Below are 16285 nucleotides of genomic sequence, written 5' to 3'. Positions count from 1 at the left end.
ATCCTGGGAACCAAACCAGTGTCCCCTGCAAGAGCAGTATGAGTTATTAACTTCTGAGCCATCTTTCCAGCCCCTGTGGCCTGTTTTCCAAAATAACAACAACAACAACAAAAATATCCACACCATTTTGGAGCTGATAACCAGTAACTGGAAGTACCTGCATGTGTCACAATGTCGCTTAAGTCCTCCCACCAGGTTTGATATCACAGATGGCTGCTTAAGGGTGCAGGGAAATGAAGCCATTGTTTTGGACTGTGCAAATGTGAAAAAGGATACATGTTTCAATGTTGGCCCCAACAATATAGCCAGTTACATCAAAGTTGATCCGAATAAACTTGCCCTGAAAAGAGAGAGAGAAAACGAGGTAAATGAGGACACCGAGGACCTGAGCACTGTAGTAAACAAGACAATACACCCTCCTCACATACAAGGAAACACCCTATCGATGGAAACATGCAGCAGTAGGCTAAACCACTGTTCTGGACTGTGACACAATAAATCTAGAAACTGTCAAGAAAGGATAAGACGAGCCTGAGAGATGGATCAGTGGCTAAAAGCACTTACTGCTTGGAGAGCCCGAGTTTGGTTCCAAGAACCCACATCAGGTTCACAATGGCCTGCTGGGGATGCTGTGAATGTGTTGCTCTGATTGATTGATAAATAAAACGCTGATTGGCTAGTAGCCAGGCAAGGAGTATAGTGTAGGCGGGACAAGCAGAGAGGAGAATTCTGGGAGGAAGAAGGCTGAGTCAGGAGACGCTGCCAGCCGCCACGAAGAGAGGCATGATGTAAGATACAGGTAAGCCACGAGCCACGTGGCAACTTATAGATGAATAGAAATGGGTTAATTTAAGATATAAGAACAGAAAGCAAGAAGCCTTCCACGGCCATACAGTTTATAAGTAATATAAGTCTCTGTGTGTTTACTTGGGGGATGCGAGTGGAAGAGATTTGTCCCGACTGCCGGCAAGCCGGGATACAGGAAAACTTCAGCTACAGCGCCCGTAACTCCAGTTTTAAGGGGCCCTGCACCCTCTTCTGGCTTCCAAAGGCACCATGTGCATGGCACAGATATACATACATACACGTAAGTGAAAAGAAATTAGTAAAATCTTAAAAGGTGGAAGAAAAAGTAAAGGAATGAACCACCTTGCCAGTTAGAACTTGAAAGCTTTTCTAAGTAGTCTGAGGCAGGAGGTGTCTCAGACGAACACCATAGCTAGACTTCAACTGTTTGGTCTGAAGTTTTCAATAGTAGAGATGATTTTTGCAGGAGAATAGAAATCCATTAAAAAGTGGAGAGTGAGGGAACTTGAAAGACACAATTATAAAAAGTAGCAAAGCGGAATAATGTCTTCTAAAATGCTGAACAGTTTTATAAACACAAAGCAACCTGAGCCCTTATATACCCTTGGGAGAGAGAAGGCTGGGGATATGGCTCAGTGACAGACGGTTGGCCTGGCACGCACAAACTGAGTTTGCGTCCCAGCATTCCCGCCAACAGACAAAAACATTTGGAGAAAAAGAAAGCAGTGATTGTTTCGTAATTCTTTGACAGGTATTATTATACCGAGTACCCACTAGTAAGACAGAATGAAAACAAGAAAGGCGAGACTAAGATGAACCGGACTGCAGCTTTCTATATTTACAAGATATAAAAGGTCAAATGAAATAAATACTTCATAAGGCAGGAACATGCTGACTGAGAAGGGCTTACTCTAGAACTGTTAAGAAGTATTGCCACTGGTGAAAAGATACTAAAGTTCACCACTGAGGTGTTAGAAGCCCTCCTCTGAGGGAGCTGCTTCTAAACTTCGGGGGAAGTGAAAAGGACTTTGGTTACTTGCCATATGAATCACTCACACACACACACACACACACACACACACACACACACACACACACAAGTGGAAAGGACTTGGGTTACTTGCCATATGAATCACACACACACACACACACACAGTTGCCTTTGACATCTGTTCACTGTGAACCTCACCACATCCACACAAGAGCATACAAGACAAACTGGTTTTTTCAATTATGTTCCTTGAAAGTTAAGAGTAGCTTACAAAAGGTATCTCTAGTCTTCTTCCACACCTTCTTACATATTGAGAAACAACAGGCTGTGCTGGTCTGAATGAGAATGGCCCCCACAGGCTAATAGATTTGAATGCTGGGTCTCTAGATGGTAGATCGTTTAGGAAGGACTAGGAGGTCTGACCTTGTTGGACGAGGCCTGTCACTGGGGTGGGCTTTGAGGTTTCAAAAGTCTTGCTTTCTCTAACTGCTTCTAACTTGCAGATCAGATCAAATGTGAGCTCCCAGCTACTGCTCCAGTGCCTGCCTGCCTGCCAGCCACCTCACTCACCACGGTATGATTAACCCTCTGAAACTGCAAGCAAGCCCTCAACCGAACACTTTCTTCTGTTAGCTGCCCGGGTCGTGGGGTTTCCCCACAGCAAGAGAACAGTAACAACATAAGCCAACTTAAAGATGAGGCATTAGTTACCACCGTTAGTCTCTCAGGCAATCCCATTATTCTATTATTATTTATTTGTATCTGTGTGTGCCTATTACATGGGTTTCTGTGTACCACATATATGCAAGAGTCCAGAGAAGCCAGCAGAAGCTATCAGATCCCCAGGAACTGGGGCTGCAGGTTGTTTCTGAGCCACTTGACATGGGTGCTGGGAACCAAACTCAGGTCTTCGCCGGGCGGTGGTGGCGCACGCCTTTAATCCCAGCACTCGGGAGGCAGAGCCAGGCGGATCTCTGTGAGTTCGAGGCCAGCCTGGGCTACCAAGTGAGTTCCAGGAGAGGCACAAAGCTACACAGAGGAAACCCTGTCTCGAAAAACCAAAAAAAAAAAAAAAAACCAAAAAAAAAAACAAAAAAAAAAAAAACCTCAGGTCTTCTGGAAGAACAGCAAGTGTTCCTAACCACTGAACTATCTTTCCAGGCCCCAATCCCATTATTCTTATACTTTTAAACTTCAGGGGTGGGGTGCTGGGGCTTGATCTCAGGGTCTTGAACATGCTAAACAAGCATGCCATCAACTGGGCTACATCCCCAACTTTTTTTTTTTTTTTTTTTTTTTTTTGGAGACAGGGTTTCTCTGTGCAGCTTTGCGCCTTTTCCTGGAACTCACTTGGTAGCCCAGGCTGGCCTCGAACTCACAGAGATCCGCCTGGCTCTGCCTCCCGAGTGCTGGGATTAAAGGTGTGCGCCACCACTGCCCGGCCCCCAACTATTATTTTAATCTTTTTAGCATAGCTAGTAATACTTATAAACAATGATCCAATTCCTTGGATGATGAAACAGCACAATGTTTCAACACAGAATAAAAATAAGATCACTAATACTCCATCTGTTTCTAAGATTTAGAAAATGCTTCAGTGGATCCATATGGTCATTACAAGACAGTGCATTTTATTCTACTTTAAAGATAAGTTTATTTTGTCTTTGTTCCCGGGAAGGACTCCCCCCACTTCCCAACCCCCGCAAGAAAGAATAAAGTTAAACCATGACTCCATATGGGTAGTTAACTGTTCAAAAAAACTCAGAAACTAAAATTGGGTCCTGATGTTATAAAAGCGGTTCAAATGCTCCATGCATTTTAAACAGCCGTTCCATCCACACCATAGCCCACTGAGTTCATGAAGAACTGCTATTTTAAGACAGTAGTCAAAAGACAATGCTCTCGTTCCAAGGCCATAACACACGCCAGCACTGCCCAAGCCAATAGTTCCCAAGCCTCTTGTTTAAACACCACAGGAAGTCAGCAAACACTCGGTATCAGCTAATTCAGACTTAAGAGAACAGTCCACTTACAAAATTCATTCTATCTAGTAACGCCAACTTACAGCTTACACCAACATGTCTAACTTCTTCACTGAGTGCATAACATCACACTGCGTAACTAAAAATAGAACTACCACATGACAGCTACACCAGGCCTGGGTACATACCCAAAGAAAACAAGTCAGCACACAAGGAACACCTTCATACCCATGCTTATCATGGCAGTATTCACAAGGCCAGGACACAGAGTCAGCCAAGGTGCCCGTCAATAGATGAATGTGTAGATAAGTACATACAGTGGAGTTATGTGCACATGTACATACAGTGGAGTTTGATTCAAGCAGAGAGAAGAATGGAATCATGCCATCTTCAGGATAATGGTGGATAACTGGAGGGTAACGTGAGACAGCAACACCGTGGGAAGAGGAAATGGGTGGCTGGAGAAAAGATATCGGAATCCAAGAGCAATGGCAGAAAATTCAGGTTCTGGATTTCATAATCGCTGATCTATGAGAGAAAGTCCTAAAATAATTCAGCTGTGCGATATTTCCAGCATGCAGTGCCCAGTCCCCTCAGCAGTCCCCAGGTCAGTCTCCTTTTCCTATCTGGGTCCACAGTCACTCTAGTCATTACCGTGGGGGCCAGAGAATGATCCTTGGCATAAACGTAAAGAACTGAGTGGAGTCAGAAGGGTCCAGAGAAGCAAGGATACAGGAGTAAGGACGGAGGGACCAGGAACATCCCCTCCCTTATGCTTTTTCTAGATCCCACTCAAAAGGAACTAGTATTTCTAAAATCAGCACATGTTAAAAGTCAAAGTTCTAGAATTAATTCTATCTCCAAGACATAAAACAACAACTTTATGAAGCTCTTTACTACCCACTCTTAAGCTAACCGGCATTTATGCACAAAGACTCTTAAGGACACAATAAAATGAAATTTCAAAACTCAACATTTTACTGAATATCCTCAAATAACCCAAAACTTAAATTCCCCTTTTGTTGAAGATCCTGGCAAATTAGGTGAAAAGCAGGCCAGAGGATGGGCCTCCACTCCAAGAGAAGCTGCCAGGAACTCGGGTGGATGAGAGGTGACATTTGCCTTTGGGGGTAAAAGGGGAACAGAATCCGTAAGTTAAAAAGCATTCACTTCAACACACACACACACACACACACACACACACATACACACACACACACACATTCCCACTGACTGTTTCTAGTAAATCCAGACTAAACTGAGAAACAAATGTCTTAGTTTTATGGAGGACCTCTATCTCTTAGATATTATGCGAAGAAATTCATGATAAATATATATACCCTCTCCATAAAGTTGAGACTATGGTACTTGGTCAACCAGAATCTCACCAATTAAAAAAAAAAAAAAAGAAAAGAAAAGAAAAGAAAAAGGAAAAATGCCACGAATATGACTGTCCACTGTCTAGTAGTCATTGGGTGACATTTACAGCTGTCCTTGGCTGCCCATGGTCTGTTGGAAATGCCTGTTCAGAGTATCCTAAACAGAAACTCGGAACTCTGCCTCCATGGGAAACATTTTCCCCCTAGCTTAAGGACTAAACACAAGGCCTTCCAAATGCTGGGCAATAACACTGAACTACACCCCAGCCTTAAAACACAAGCTGTTAGGAATTTCATTTTAACAGGACAACCTGGATACTGCCCATCTTAACTCTATAAAGGAAAATTTAATTATCTTATTTAGTTAATATTTGTTCTGAACTGACAAACTTTTCTGGGAAAATTTTCTGGAGTGGCTATCAAAGCATCTGGAGTAATTAAGCCTAATGAATTATTATTAGCAGCCACTACAGGGGGAAGACAGGGTCATTTTACACTCTGTAATTATTTTCCCCTTCTAGTTTGGCACCTAATCCAATTCTATATGAGTTATGTTTTACTTTAAACACCTGAGCATAGATTGTGATGTATATGTACTATGTTTTAAATTCCATTCTGGACGTAGCCATTTTCCTTAAACAAAAGAAAGGTCATTTCAAGAGCAGTGGCTAGGGTTTAATCCGAAGGCCAGATGGCCACCTCAAATGTTTCAATTATCCTAAACTCCAGAAGCTTTGCTGTTACTAAAATGAGTGTGCATGTGAACTAAATGGCCTGTTACTTAACATGATGGATATCAGATGGTACCAGGATAACTGGAGCCGTGTTAGGAATTAAAGACCAACCTGACTGAAAATGCACACTCCACCTAGGCATGAATAAGATGTCAAGACTCCAGTCAGCCCAGAAGGCCTGGAGCTTGGAGCTCTGCAGAAGGCTTGGCTCTAAAAGGGTGAGTGCGTGCACAGTGGTTGATCTGGGATGCTGGGTTTATGGCATATATATATATATATATATATATATATATATATATATATATATATATATATATGGTTTATACCTCATCTCGCATACTGTCACACGAGCTACAGCGGACCTTTCAGGGACAGCTTTGGTCAGTGTATTAGGGGTTTTTGATGTCTGTATTACATGTGAAGGTGTAAATCTGTGACTTCATTTCATTATAATCCAAGAATCAAATCAGAGGGAGAATCTCGTGCCTCCACCTTGCTCTAACTACTCGAGGCTAATTATCTACCAGAGGGCACAGCAGAGCTGTGAACTGTTAAACTGCCTCAGGTTGGTTTAACAGTGAAACACAATTAATAAGGAAATAAAGCACTTGTGCAAATAGCTTTCTGAGAGGCCTGTCTGCGGCTTCAAACAACCACGTTAAGCTGAAGTCCTGTTTCAGAGTTTCATTATGAGAAAGCCATTGTCTATAAATGGCCTCCATCTGGAATGCATTTCCCTTCTCATAAACAGCACTGGACTAACTGTGGATGATTATTTTCATACCGTAATGCTCTCCTGAAGAATCCCTTAACACGAACCACATGCTAGCATCTTTAGAAGAAAAGATAGTCTTCAGGAAATTAGCCAGCTATATCAGATCAAAGAAATGGAACCAAACGGCTTCTAAAGCTCACAGAGTTTATAGTTTCAAATATTTTCACTGCAAGCATGTGGCTTGTAAACAATGACTGCATGAAATCTTACTGTACACACAACTCATCTTTTAACATCAAATCACTTTCAGGATGACACCAATCCTAACCCAATGCCTGTCCTGTCCATGGAGCCAAATGCCTCCCACACAACTCCAACCCACACTTCTAAAACAGGAACATGCACATTCTTAGGGGGCGTAACACACAGTGAGCAACTCCACGACACGGCAAGTCACCGAGAATATTAATGTTTAAAAGAAAATGAAGGTGTCCTACGGGGCAGGACTCTAGGTTGCCCAATAAGACATTGCCCAGGCCTGGGCTGTAATTGGCTACTGACTGTGGTGAGGAGACTGAGTGTAATCACTGACTGCAGGAGCTCTGAGGGAAAGATGCAGGTCACAAACAGGAAAAGCAGAGAACTTCTCAGATGGCGTTCACCAGCCGGGCAGCTGAGAGAAACATGGGTAGACCTCCAACACGTGCTGGAGGTTTAACCACCTGAATTCACTACCAGTTGGTTGAAGGTCTGAAGTCCTAGGTATTCTGACTTTCAGCTTTCAGCTTAAGCAGCTGTTTGGTTCAATTTACTGATGTAAGACATAATGGAACAAATCCCGAAAGAAGAAAAATTTTCATTTGGAGTATGTTAAACCTTAGAGATCTAGAAGACATTCACAGAGATACCAATTGAACAGTAGAACTTCTTGGCAAAGAATAGATGCTTAATAATTAATAAGCAGTACTCAAAGTTTAAAACTGAGTTATGATCACTGGTTACTTTCAAGTCCCCTAAGAACCAAAGTCAGCACCTACAGAGGAATACAGAAAGGATATCTTAACTGAATAGCACTCAATCAGTGAAGTTAATTACATAATCATGCTTTATAAGAGGACTGAAATGAGATACCTGTTTTAGTGTTGTGTGGCTAACACCTATGATACCAGCAGAAAGCTACTAAACCATTCCTAAGCAAACAAACGAACAAAGAAATCCCTAATACTGTACAAAAACGTCAACAATTGGGAAATGTCTTTGCTTTTTGGTTGACTCAGAGTTATATCTAAGAATATTGCCTTACTCACTCAGGCAGAAATCTGCAGGCAGGAACTGAAGGAGAGGCCACTGAGGTGTTGTTCACTGGCTTGTTTCAGCCTGCTTTTTTATACAGACCAAGTGCACCTTCCAAGGGAAGACATCACTCACAGTGGGCTGGGCCCTCCCACATCAATCAATCATTAATCAAGAAAATGCCTAGACACATGCCCACAGGCCAATCTAAGAGGAGCAATTCCTCCTCCCTTTCCCCAGGTGACAGTAGCTTGTGTCAAATTGACAAAACCAACCGACATCCTCAGGTATACTTTACAAATAAACTCCAGGAGTGTTAGTTTGGTTTGATCTATAATTTGAATGTACAGTCAAGAGCAGAAATTTTCAACTTCTGCATACCTGACATTTAAAGCCAGGTAGTTCTGTTGTGGGAACTGTCCTGTGTATCCCCGGGTGCTTATCAGCATCTCTGACCTCTACCCAACAGATACCAGCAGCACACCGATACCCTCCCCCATGGCTGAATGTCTCTTGGGAAGCCGCCAACTAAGAACCAGCAAGAGAAGTGGCAAAGCTGGATGGAGATGGCTCAGTGGTTCAGAGCACTGGCTGCTCTTCAAGAGGACCCAGGTTTGATTCCCAGCACGCACACTGCAGCTCACAACCATCTGTATGTAACTCTGGGCCCAGGGGACCCGACCCCCTCCTCTTGCTTCCATGGGCACCATGGTACATACTTACAAGCAGGAAAAATAAAAATACCCCTATACATTAAAGAATTAAAAAACTGAACAAAACTGGGCAGTGGTGGCATATGCCTTTAATCTCAGCATTTGGGAGGCAGAGGCAGGCGGATCTCTGAGTTTGAGTCCAGTCTGGTCTACAGAGCAAGGTCCAGGACAGCCAGGGCTAAACAGATAAACCCAGTCTTGAAAAAACAAATGAAACAAAGCCAACTAAAAAGGAGTAATGTCAATTCAGAACCCACTATATGTCAACAATGGAGACCCTTTAAGGATGTGGGGTAGATTGTAAGATGGCCCCATCACTGGCATTCCATCCTTTCACAGCTCTCCCCTCCCCCAAAGTGTCAGAACACCAAAAAGGACTGATATGACTGATATTTAACTTTCAACAAATGTTTTAGTACCAACTTCTCTTTTATAGGCAAAAATAAGACTACTGTGTATTGCACAGTTTCTCTTGGATTTAGAGTGTGGTTGGGGATGGGCAGTGAATGGGGTACAGAAAGGGGGGAAGAATCAAAGATGGGTAGCTTGATTTATGTGGTAAAAATGAAGGATTTTCCACAAAGCTGTACTTGCAAATCCTCATGAAAAAAAAAATCACATACCAAAACTGGGAGCTCACTACTTCTCCCTCCCTCTAAACAAAGGGCTTTTCAAGGGGGAGAATTCAAGATTCAACTGTGACAGACTAATGTGGATGATCCAGGGAAGGACGGGCCTCTGATTCAAGTCTCCCTGGACCTTTTCTAAATGTAGACACAGGCATTCTTATCCTACTTTAGACAAACAATGCTAAAGGAATTACTAAATGAATTTAGGATTAAGCCAGTCTTCAAATGTTTCTTACTAGGAACAAACAATATTCCAAGCAAACAGATTTCTATTTCCTAAATAATGTGGAGAGCCTGGCACACTTTAGCTCTCGAGGCTGAGACAGACCAACAGTGCTGTCCCCACCTCATGTTAAAGTTCTAACCTCAGTACTTCAGGATGGGACTGTATTTGGAGGAGACGGTCTTTAAAACGATAATTAGGTGAGATGGCCCTAAACAGACAGGTTTCCTCAGAAGAGAAGAGAGACAGAGATGGAGAGGGACATACGGGGAGAAAATGGCCATCTATCTGTAAGATAAGGAGAGAAAATGGCCATCTATCTGTAAGATAAGGAGAGAAGGCTTACAGAAAACTAAACCTACTCATGTCTTGATTTCAAACTTCCAGCCTTCAGAAAAATACATCCCTATTGTCTAATCACAGAGCTAGAGACCCTGTTTACTAGGCTAGGCCTCTGTGACAACCGAATCTGCTCTCTTCCACTAGTCATGAAAATCACACCACAGAAAACTGTACCTGCAACCTACAACTTCACACATTCAATGTTTAAAACATGTAACAATGACACTACGTTCTCCAGAATTCCATACAGGTGTGGTCAGAGTTAAAGTGTCCGTCACCCTGGAGTTTTTTACTTTCCCCAGTATTTCAGGAGGAAGAAGGAAAAATAGTCAAATTTGAACAACTTAGGTAGAAATAATTGAGCACTAAAGTTTCTTGGATAATAGAAAAAATTCCTCCCCTAGTGAAGCTAAGGCAAAGAACAGCTATCAGGGAATTAAAGTAGTTGAATAGTTAAGTAAAAAGCTATAACCCAGGCGTGGTGGCATATGCCTTTAATCCCAGTGCTCTGGAGGCAGAAGCAGGAGGATCTCTGTAAGTTCGAGGCCAGCCTGGTCTATAGAGAGTCCCATGACATCCAGGGCTACAAGAGAGACCCTGTCTCAAAAAACAAAGAAGTTGTAAACAGAATCGATCCTAGTGAGAACCATCCTGTCCATGGTCCATAGAAATAGCAAGTTATGAAAAGGAGAACTCATACACCAAACCAACGTCATATTACACCCATTGATGTGCTAAGTACGCAACACGTACACCACTTGTCTTCGGGTTGCTATCACTGTGATGAAACACCATGACCAAAAGCAATTTAGGGAGGAAAGGGTTTATTTGGCTTGTATATCCAAAGTCACAGTTCACTGAGGGAAGCCAAAGCAGGAATTCAAGCAGAGGAGGAACCTGGAGGCAGGAGCTGATGCAGACGCCAAGGAGGGGAGCTGCTTACTGGCTTATTCCTCATGGCTTGCTCAGCCTGCTTTCTTATAAAACCTAGGTCCACCACCACCACAGGGGTGACACCACCCACAATGGGCTGGGCCCTCCCCCATCAATCACTAATTAAGAAAATGCCCCGCAGGCTTGCCTACAGCCCAGCCTTATGGAGGCATTTTCTCAACTAAGGCTCTATCCTCTCAGATGACTCTATGTGAAGTTGACATAAAACTATCCAGCACTCCACTATCTATGCTGACCCCGTAACAGAATGACTGGCAAAGGTAAAGAAGTAAACACAGAGCTCTTACACAATTATGTGTCCATATCAAAACCTACGAATTGAAACACAACTACAATTACTTTCCTATGGGGCTGCTAGAGGTATGATTCCATCTATTACTTAGCCTTTCTTAAACTCTAAAGAGAAAAATCAATTCATTTGTTCAAGTCATAGTAAACATCTCATGAGAAATCTGAAGAAGTCCAAGTTTTTTGGGTTTTTCAACTTACAAAGCGAGATGAGTTATCATTTTTCACAGTCTTCGCATTTCCAAACGATTCCAGAATTGGATTTGCTTGTAAAAGCTGCCGTTCAAGTTCCCCCTAAAAGACATCACACATATACATAGACATACACACACATAAATAAAAACAGATGTATGTTAATCTGTGTCTGTACTTCAGTCCTTGGGGTGAAAAAAATATTCCAAAACCATCCTCTTCCTGGCTCTTCATCCTGCTAACCATCAGTGACCTCTGCTGGCTCCTTGTTCCTGGTTTTGATAATGGGTTCTGCTGAAAGAAAAAAACCCAGCATCTGGGGGGGGGGGGGGGGGGCGTCACAGGAGAAGAAAATGTCATGTTGGTGAGATAACAATTTAAACTAGGCAGAAAATAAAACTTAGCAATTGGTTTCCATGAAATGAAATTGAGTGTAACACTCTGCTTAAGAACACATTAGCACTGCTGTTAATTTTTATTTTGCTCTGTGTGAAGGATTTAAGGGGCTGACTGAATAATCTCCACCGCATTGCTATGCATTTCTACCCTCCCGAGTGCTTTCACACCATTGTCATGGTGTAGATGGGACACACCCACCTCTGTATCAGAAGCGGGCAAAGATGGCAGGGTCCTCCCTTCACTAAGAGTAGACCACTTGGCAAAGCGCACACTTCAGTCAATGTTTATGTGCAAACTAGACTACAAAACAGACTCACAAGGGACCCACGGAAAGCCGCAGGAGAAAGCATGATGTCGAGCCTGGCCAAGGAAAACACTAGGAAGTGATGTTGTGTTTCTGGAATGTAATTTCAGATTATCTTTTATGACCTAACTAAATCTGTTTTTCCCCCCCAAACACAAATCTTATCCCTATACTTTAAACTGCCCACAATATTCTAGACCTAAAGAAAATAAATAAATAGAAGCCTCTAGCAAATGTGATTCTCTAAGCAAAAAAGATGAAACAAAGAAGCTCACGGAGGATTTTAAACCAGTGGTCATCACGTGATGCATGATGCATGCCCACTGTCAAATCTCAAAACAGGACCAAATCATGCTGTGCTATTGCTTCACGACTCATGGACCTGGGGCATCAGCAAGGCCAACCCGACCTCAGTTTCAGCATCCCCCTGCTGGGGACTCTGCGATGTGATGCAGTTTGAAGGGCAGGCAGTGTTCCCAAAGCACCCACATTCAGACATGCTTCTGCTGTCAGTCTAGACTGCCCAGATCTCACAGGCCCTAACCAGTCTACCGCTGTGTTCAGCTGAATGCAGTCAAGAACTGGTCCTCTCTTCTGGTCACTTCCCTTTCTGGGCGTTAGGTAACCTCTCTGTACAGTGAATCTTACAGTTGGTTGTCTGATAAATACTTGGATTGTTTTTATGTAAACCTCTTTATATTATATGCTAACAAATTTTCTTTCTTTCTTTTTTTGTTTTGAGACAGGGTCTCATTATGTAGCCCTGGCTGTCCTTGAACTTACTATGCAGAATAGGCTGGCCCCCAACTCCCAGGGATTCACCTGCCTTAGCCTCCCGATTGCTGGGATGTTACCACCCAGCCACTAAAATTTCTTAAAGATGGTTTTTATCTTGAGCTAATTTTGATTACTGAGAGGTATTATTACTAAGGTCTGCTATGGGCTGGGGATGTAGCTCAGAGGCAGAATGCTTGCCTGGCATGTGCCAGGCCATGGATTCAACCCCTAACACTGCAGGGGGGTAGGGAGATTGTCTGTTACCATTCTGTGAGCCATTATTTCCATCAGCCTGATTGTGACTGAAGTCTTGTAATGCTTGTAGCACACTGATTTTGTACCAGTTATCTGAACCTCCAAAGGCTCCCTCTCCCCCTTTCTATTTGATTCAGTTTGTGGGATTAGAATGCAGTAATTGTCAGGGAAACTGATGCTCTGGTAAGTTAAGTGCCTACCGTGAGATGGAGGTCTGACATACCAATTCTTTAAAATCGTGTACCACCCTGCCAAGTCATAATGAAAAGACTGATAATCCACCTAAGGTGCCTTCCAGACATGGAAGAGAAACAAGCACAGCATTCCTGGTTCCGTGTCCCTAGGCATGGCAACAGGGACTCTCTGGGTCACATTTCTCTCACCAATTCCCTTCCCTTATGTCAGTATCAGGTCAAAATGACATGGGCAAATGTTTGAGCGGATGTACAGTAAGTCCTAAAACATTCAGTAGTGCTGGAAAGGGGGTGGTGGGTGAGCCAAAGGCAACCCTATGATCTGGGCTGAGGTCCCCAAAGTCAACATGCAGACTAGAATTCTGTGCCACTCCTGTTGGCTTTACTAATGGTGTCATGGGGTTGTTTTTCTCCTACCACATCTGAGACATCGGTGAGACCAAGTATAGATCTTACACAAAGCTAATATAAAACCACTACCACAGTCCTAGAATTAATAGACTTAATTAATAGGTAAATGGTACTCCTATCTCTAAAAACTATTAGGGAACAATGACTACCTATATCCCCACTAGAACTAGGTAAGCACTCACCTTTGCTTCTATTCTCTATGATATCAATAAATGTTCTCAATGTTTACAAAATGCTAAGTATTTAGTTATACATTGTTTTAAGGTTTATCAATCATGGTGAAAACTATATTCTTGTGTTTGTTCTATAGTATACAACACTCTGTTGGTAGAAGATGAGTTTGAAGTGTTTGGATGTATTCTTTCAAAACTCCTGGCCGGCCAGCCGTCGTGGGGCAAGGACCCGCTGCACTGCGCAGGACCCAGCACAAGTGCTCCTGAGCACGAGGAGGGTGAGGGTAGGAGGCGTCACCGCAAACGGAAAACCAGATTCCAACTGCAAACAGCACCCTCTAGTCTCCCTCTCTGTGGCATCACCTTTGTGGTTAGGGCACTGAGGAGGCAGGTGCATTGGCTCGAAGACATCATCCTCAGCAGATGGTAAGTTTTAAAAATTCCCGAATCTACTCTGAAATGCCCCATACTGAGGCGCAGAGCAGCAATGGACACGGAAAACCTCTGAGCAACTTGCTAGGAGAAAAACCTCAGTGGTACTGTGCTTGCCTGGTGGGTGGGTGGTACTGAGGGCGTAACGCCAAATATAACTTTCAATTATGTTATAAAACGTATCTAAAAGTTCACAGATAAATCTTTGCTCCAAGTTTCCTTTTGTAACTTGAATTTTGAAAACCAGTGTTTCTTTTATTTACTCGTATTTTCAAGGGAAACATAAACGACGTGCTGTAGCACTTGGGTGTTACACTACAGGGCAGACAGCGCATTGCCAAGTATGGGGAGGACACAGAGACAAACACTCCCGTTTGCACACGATCCAGCAATGCCATTCAAGGTGAGTGCCCAAGATCAACGAAACAATGTTCTCACAAAACAAGTACTTAAATGTTCAAAATGGCCCAAACTGGAAGCAACCCAAACATCCGCCAACTACCGAGTGGACGAATAAAATGGGGCATATTTAATACAACCGAATATTGTAGGCCATAAAGAAGAATGCTCTGCTTCTAATGTACACTGGAGGCTAACCCTTGAAAGCATCATGCTAAGTGAGAGAAGTCGGAGAACAATTCTCCTTCATATACAATGTCCAGAACAGGCACACAGGACACAGAGTGGCTTGGTGGTTGCCAGTGCAGGAGGAAATGGGAGGTGACTGCTAGTGGACGGACGGGTTTCTGGTGGGGAGACAAAATGAAAATGTCCTACACTGGTGATGATGCTGAACTGTGTAACCATGAATATACAAAAGCACAGAGATGTGTGTGTAAATGGGGAAATGGTATAATATGAATTATACTGCAATATTTGACCAATAAAGCTCCATGTAAATTCAGAAACCAGTGGAATAAAGGAGGAGAGTGGGAGAAAAAAATGAAACTAAAACAAATAGAGACTTTGCAAGGTACAGTCAGCCCTCTGCAGGCTCTGCACCCACAAATTCAACCAAGAATGCAACTGAAATATTCGGTGTTGGGTTAGCACCTGTTCCGGACATACAGGTTCCCCCTTATCAGCACAACAACTATTTACACAGTGCCTATGTCATAGTGGGCATTTTAAGTACTCTAGTGTGACTTAAATTACACAAGAGGACCGCACAAGTTCCATTTTTTAGATGGTACCTGAGCATCTGAGGATTTTGGCAGATGAGGAGGATAAGGAGCGGGCCCTGCAGCCAATCCTGCTCAGGTATCAAGGCACTGCTGCATGAGCTCCTATTTTTCCGGGGTTGGAGACCAGCTGAGAACCAATACTTGCACATTTCTCAACGTATCACAAAGCTACTACAGACTTGACCAAGGCAGCAACAAACAGAAAGGCAGCCCTGCAGCTTGTGCACACAGCTGACACATGCAGAGACATGCAACCCAGCAGGGACAGCGCAGCCCAAAGCAGCAGCCTTCTCCTTGGGGAGGATTTGCTTCCGGGGATGGACTGGAACCCCTGATACATCCAAGTGTGGCATGCTACCCACGTACAACTGGGATGCACTGTACTTTACAATGACATCGAAACAAAATGGAAATGATGATGGCTCCTGTTTCAGAGAACCTGGGAAATCTGAAGTTACCTTGCTTATTTAACACTATCTCATTAGTGTTCTGGGTACAGACTAAAAGGCCATAGAGCGTGCATCTTGAATGCACAGAGAAAAGCTGGTTTCTTATCCCTGTTGTCTTCCTTTAAATCCAAAGAAGCCTTTACATATCCCATAGCATGAGAACTCATTCATTAACTCTTCCAAGCTATACTGCTGACCTGGATTGCATTAAGTCACAAAAGACTACCCCAGGCCCTCATAGATAAACAGAGCTCCACTGATGGACAATTTCTCACCTTAAATGTTAAGAAAGATACTTGAGAGTCTCAGCATCTATGACAGTTCCTCTGGGTGTGGATGTAGGTATGATCTCTTCTATATGTATTAATAGATCAGCTATATGACTCAACATCACTGCTTCTTGCTTTAAATTAATGGCACCATCATGCTTGTGGGAGACATAACCCTAATTGTTCCCGTCTTCAA

The 16285-nt window shown here is 43.1% G+C and overlaps 1 protein-coding gene across 1 annotated transcript in view; it reads right to left on the bottom strand.

Annotated features, from left to right (window-relative positions):
- Myh10 (myosin heavy chain 10) overlaps window positions 1-16285 on the bottom strand; it is a 136917-nt gene that overhangs the window by 64233 nt on the left and 56399 nt on the right. The window contains exons 6-7 of the mRNA XM_059270938.1: window positions 11252-11344; window positions 277-340 (exon numbers count right to left, since the gene is read on the bottom strand). Coding sequence (XP_059126921.1) covers window positions 277-340; window positions 11252-11344 — 157 coding nt within the window. The remainder of the gene's footprint in view (window positions 1-276; window positions 341-11251; window positions 11345-16285) is intronic.

The sequence above is a fragment of the Peromyscus eremicus genome, chromosome 8a, assembly GCF_949786415.1.
Source record: "Peromyscus eremicus chromosome 8a, PerEre_H2_v1, whole genome shotgun sequence".
Classification (NCBI taxonomy): Eukaryota; Metazoa; Chordata; class Mammalia; order Rodentia; family Cricetidae; genus Peromyscus; species Peromyscus eremicus.
This window is presented reverse-complemented; position numbering and strand designations above follow the sequence as displayed.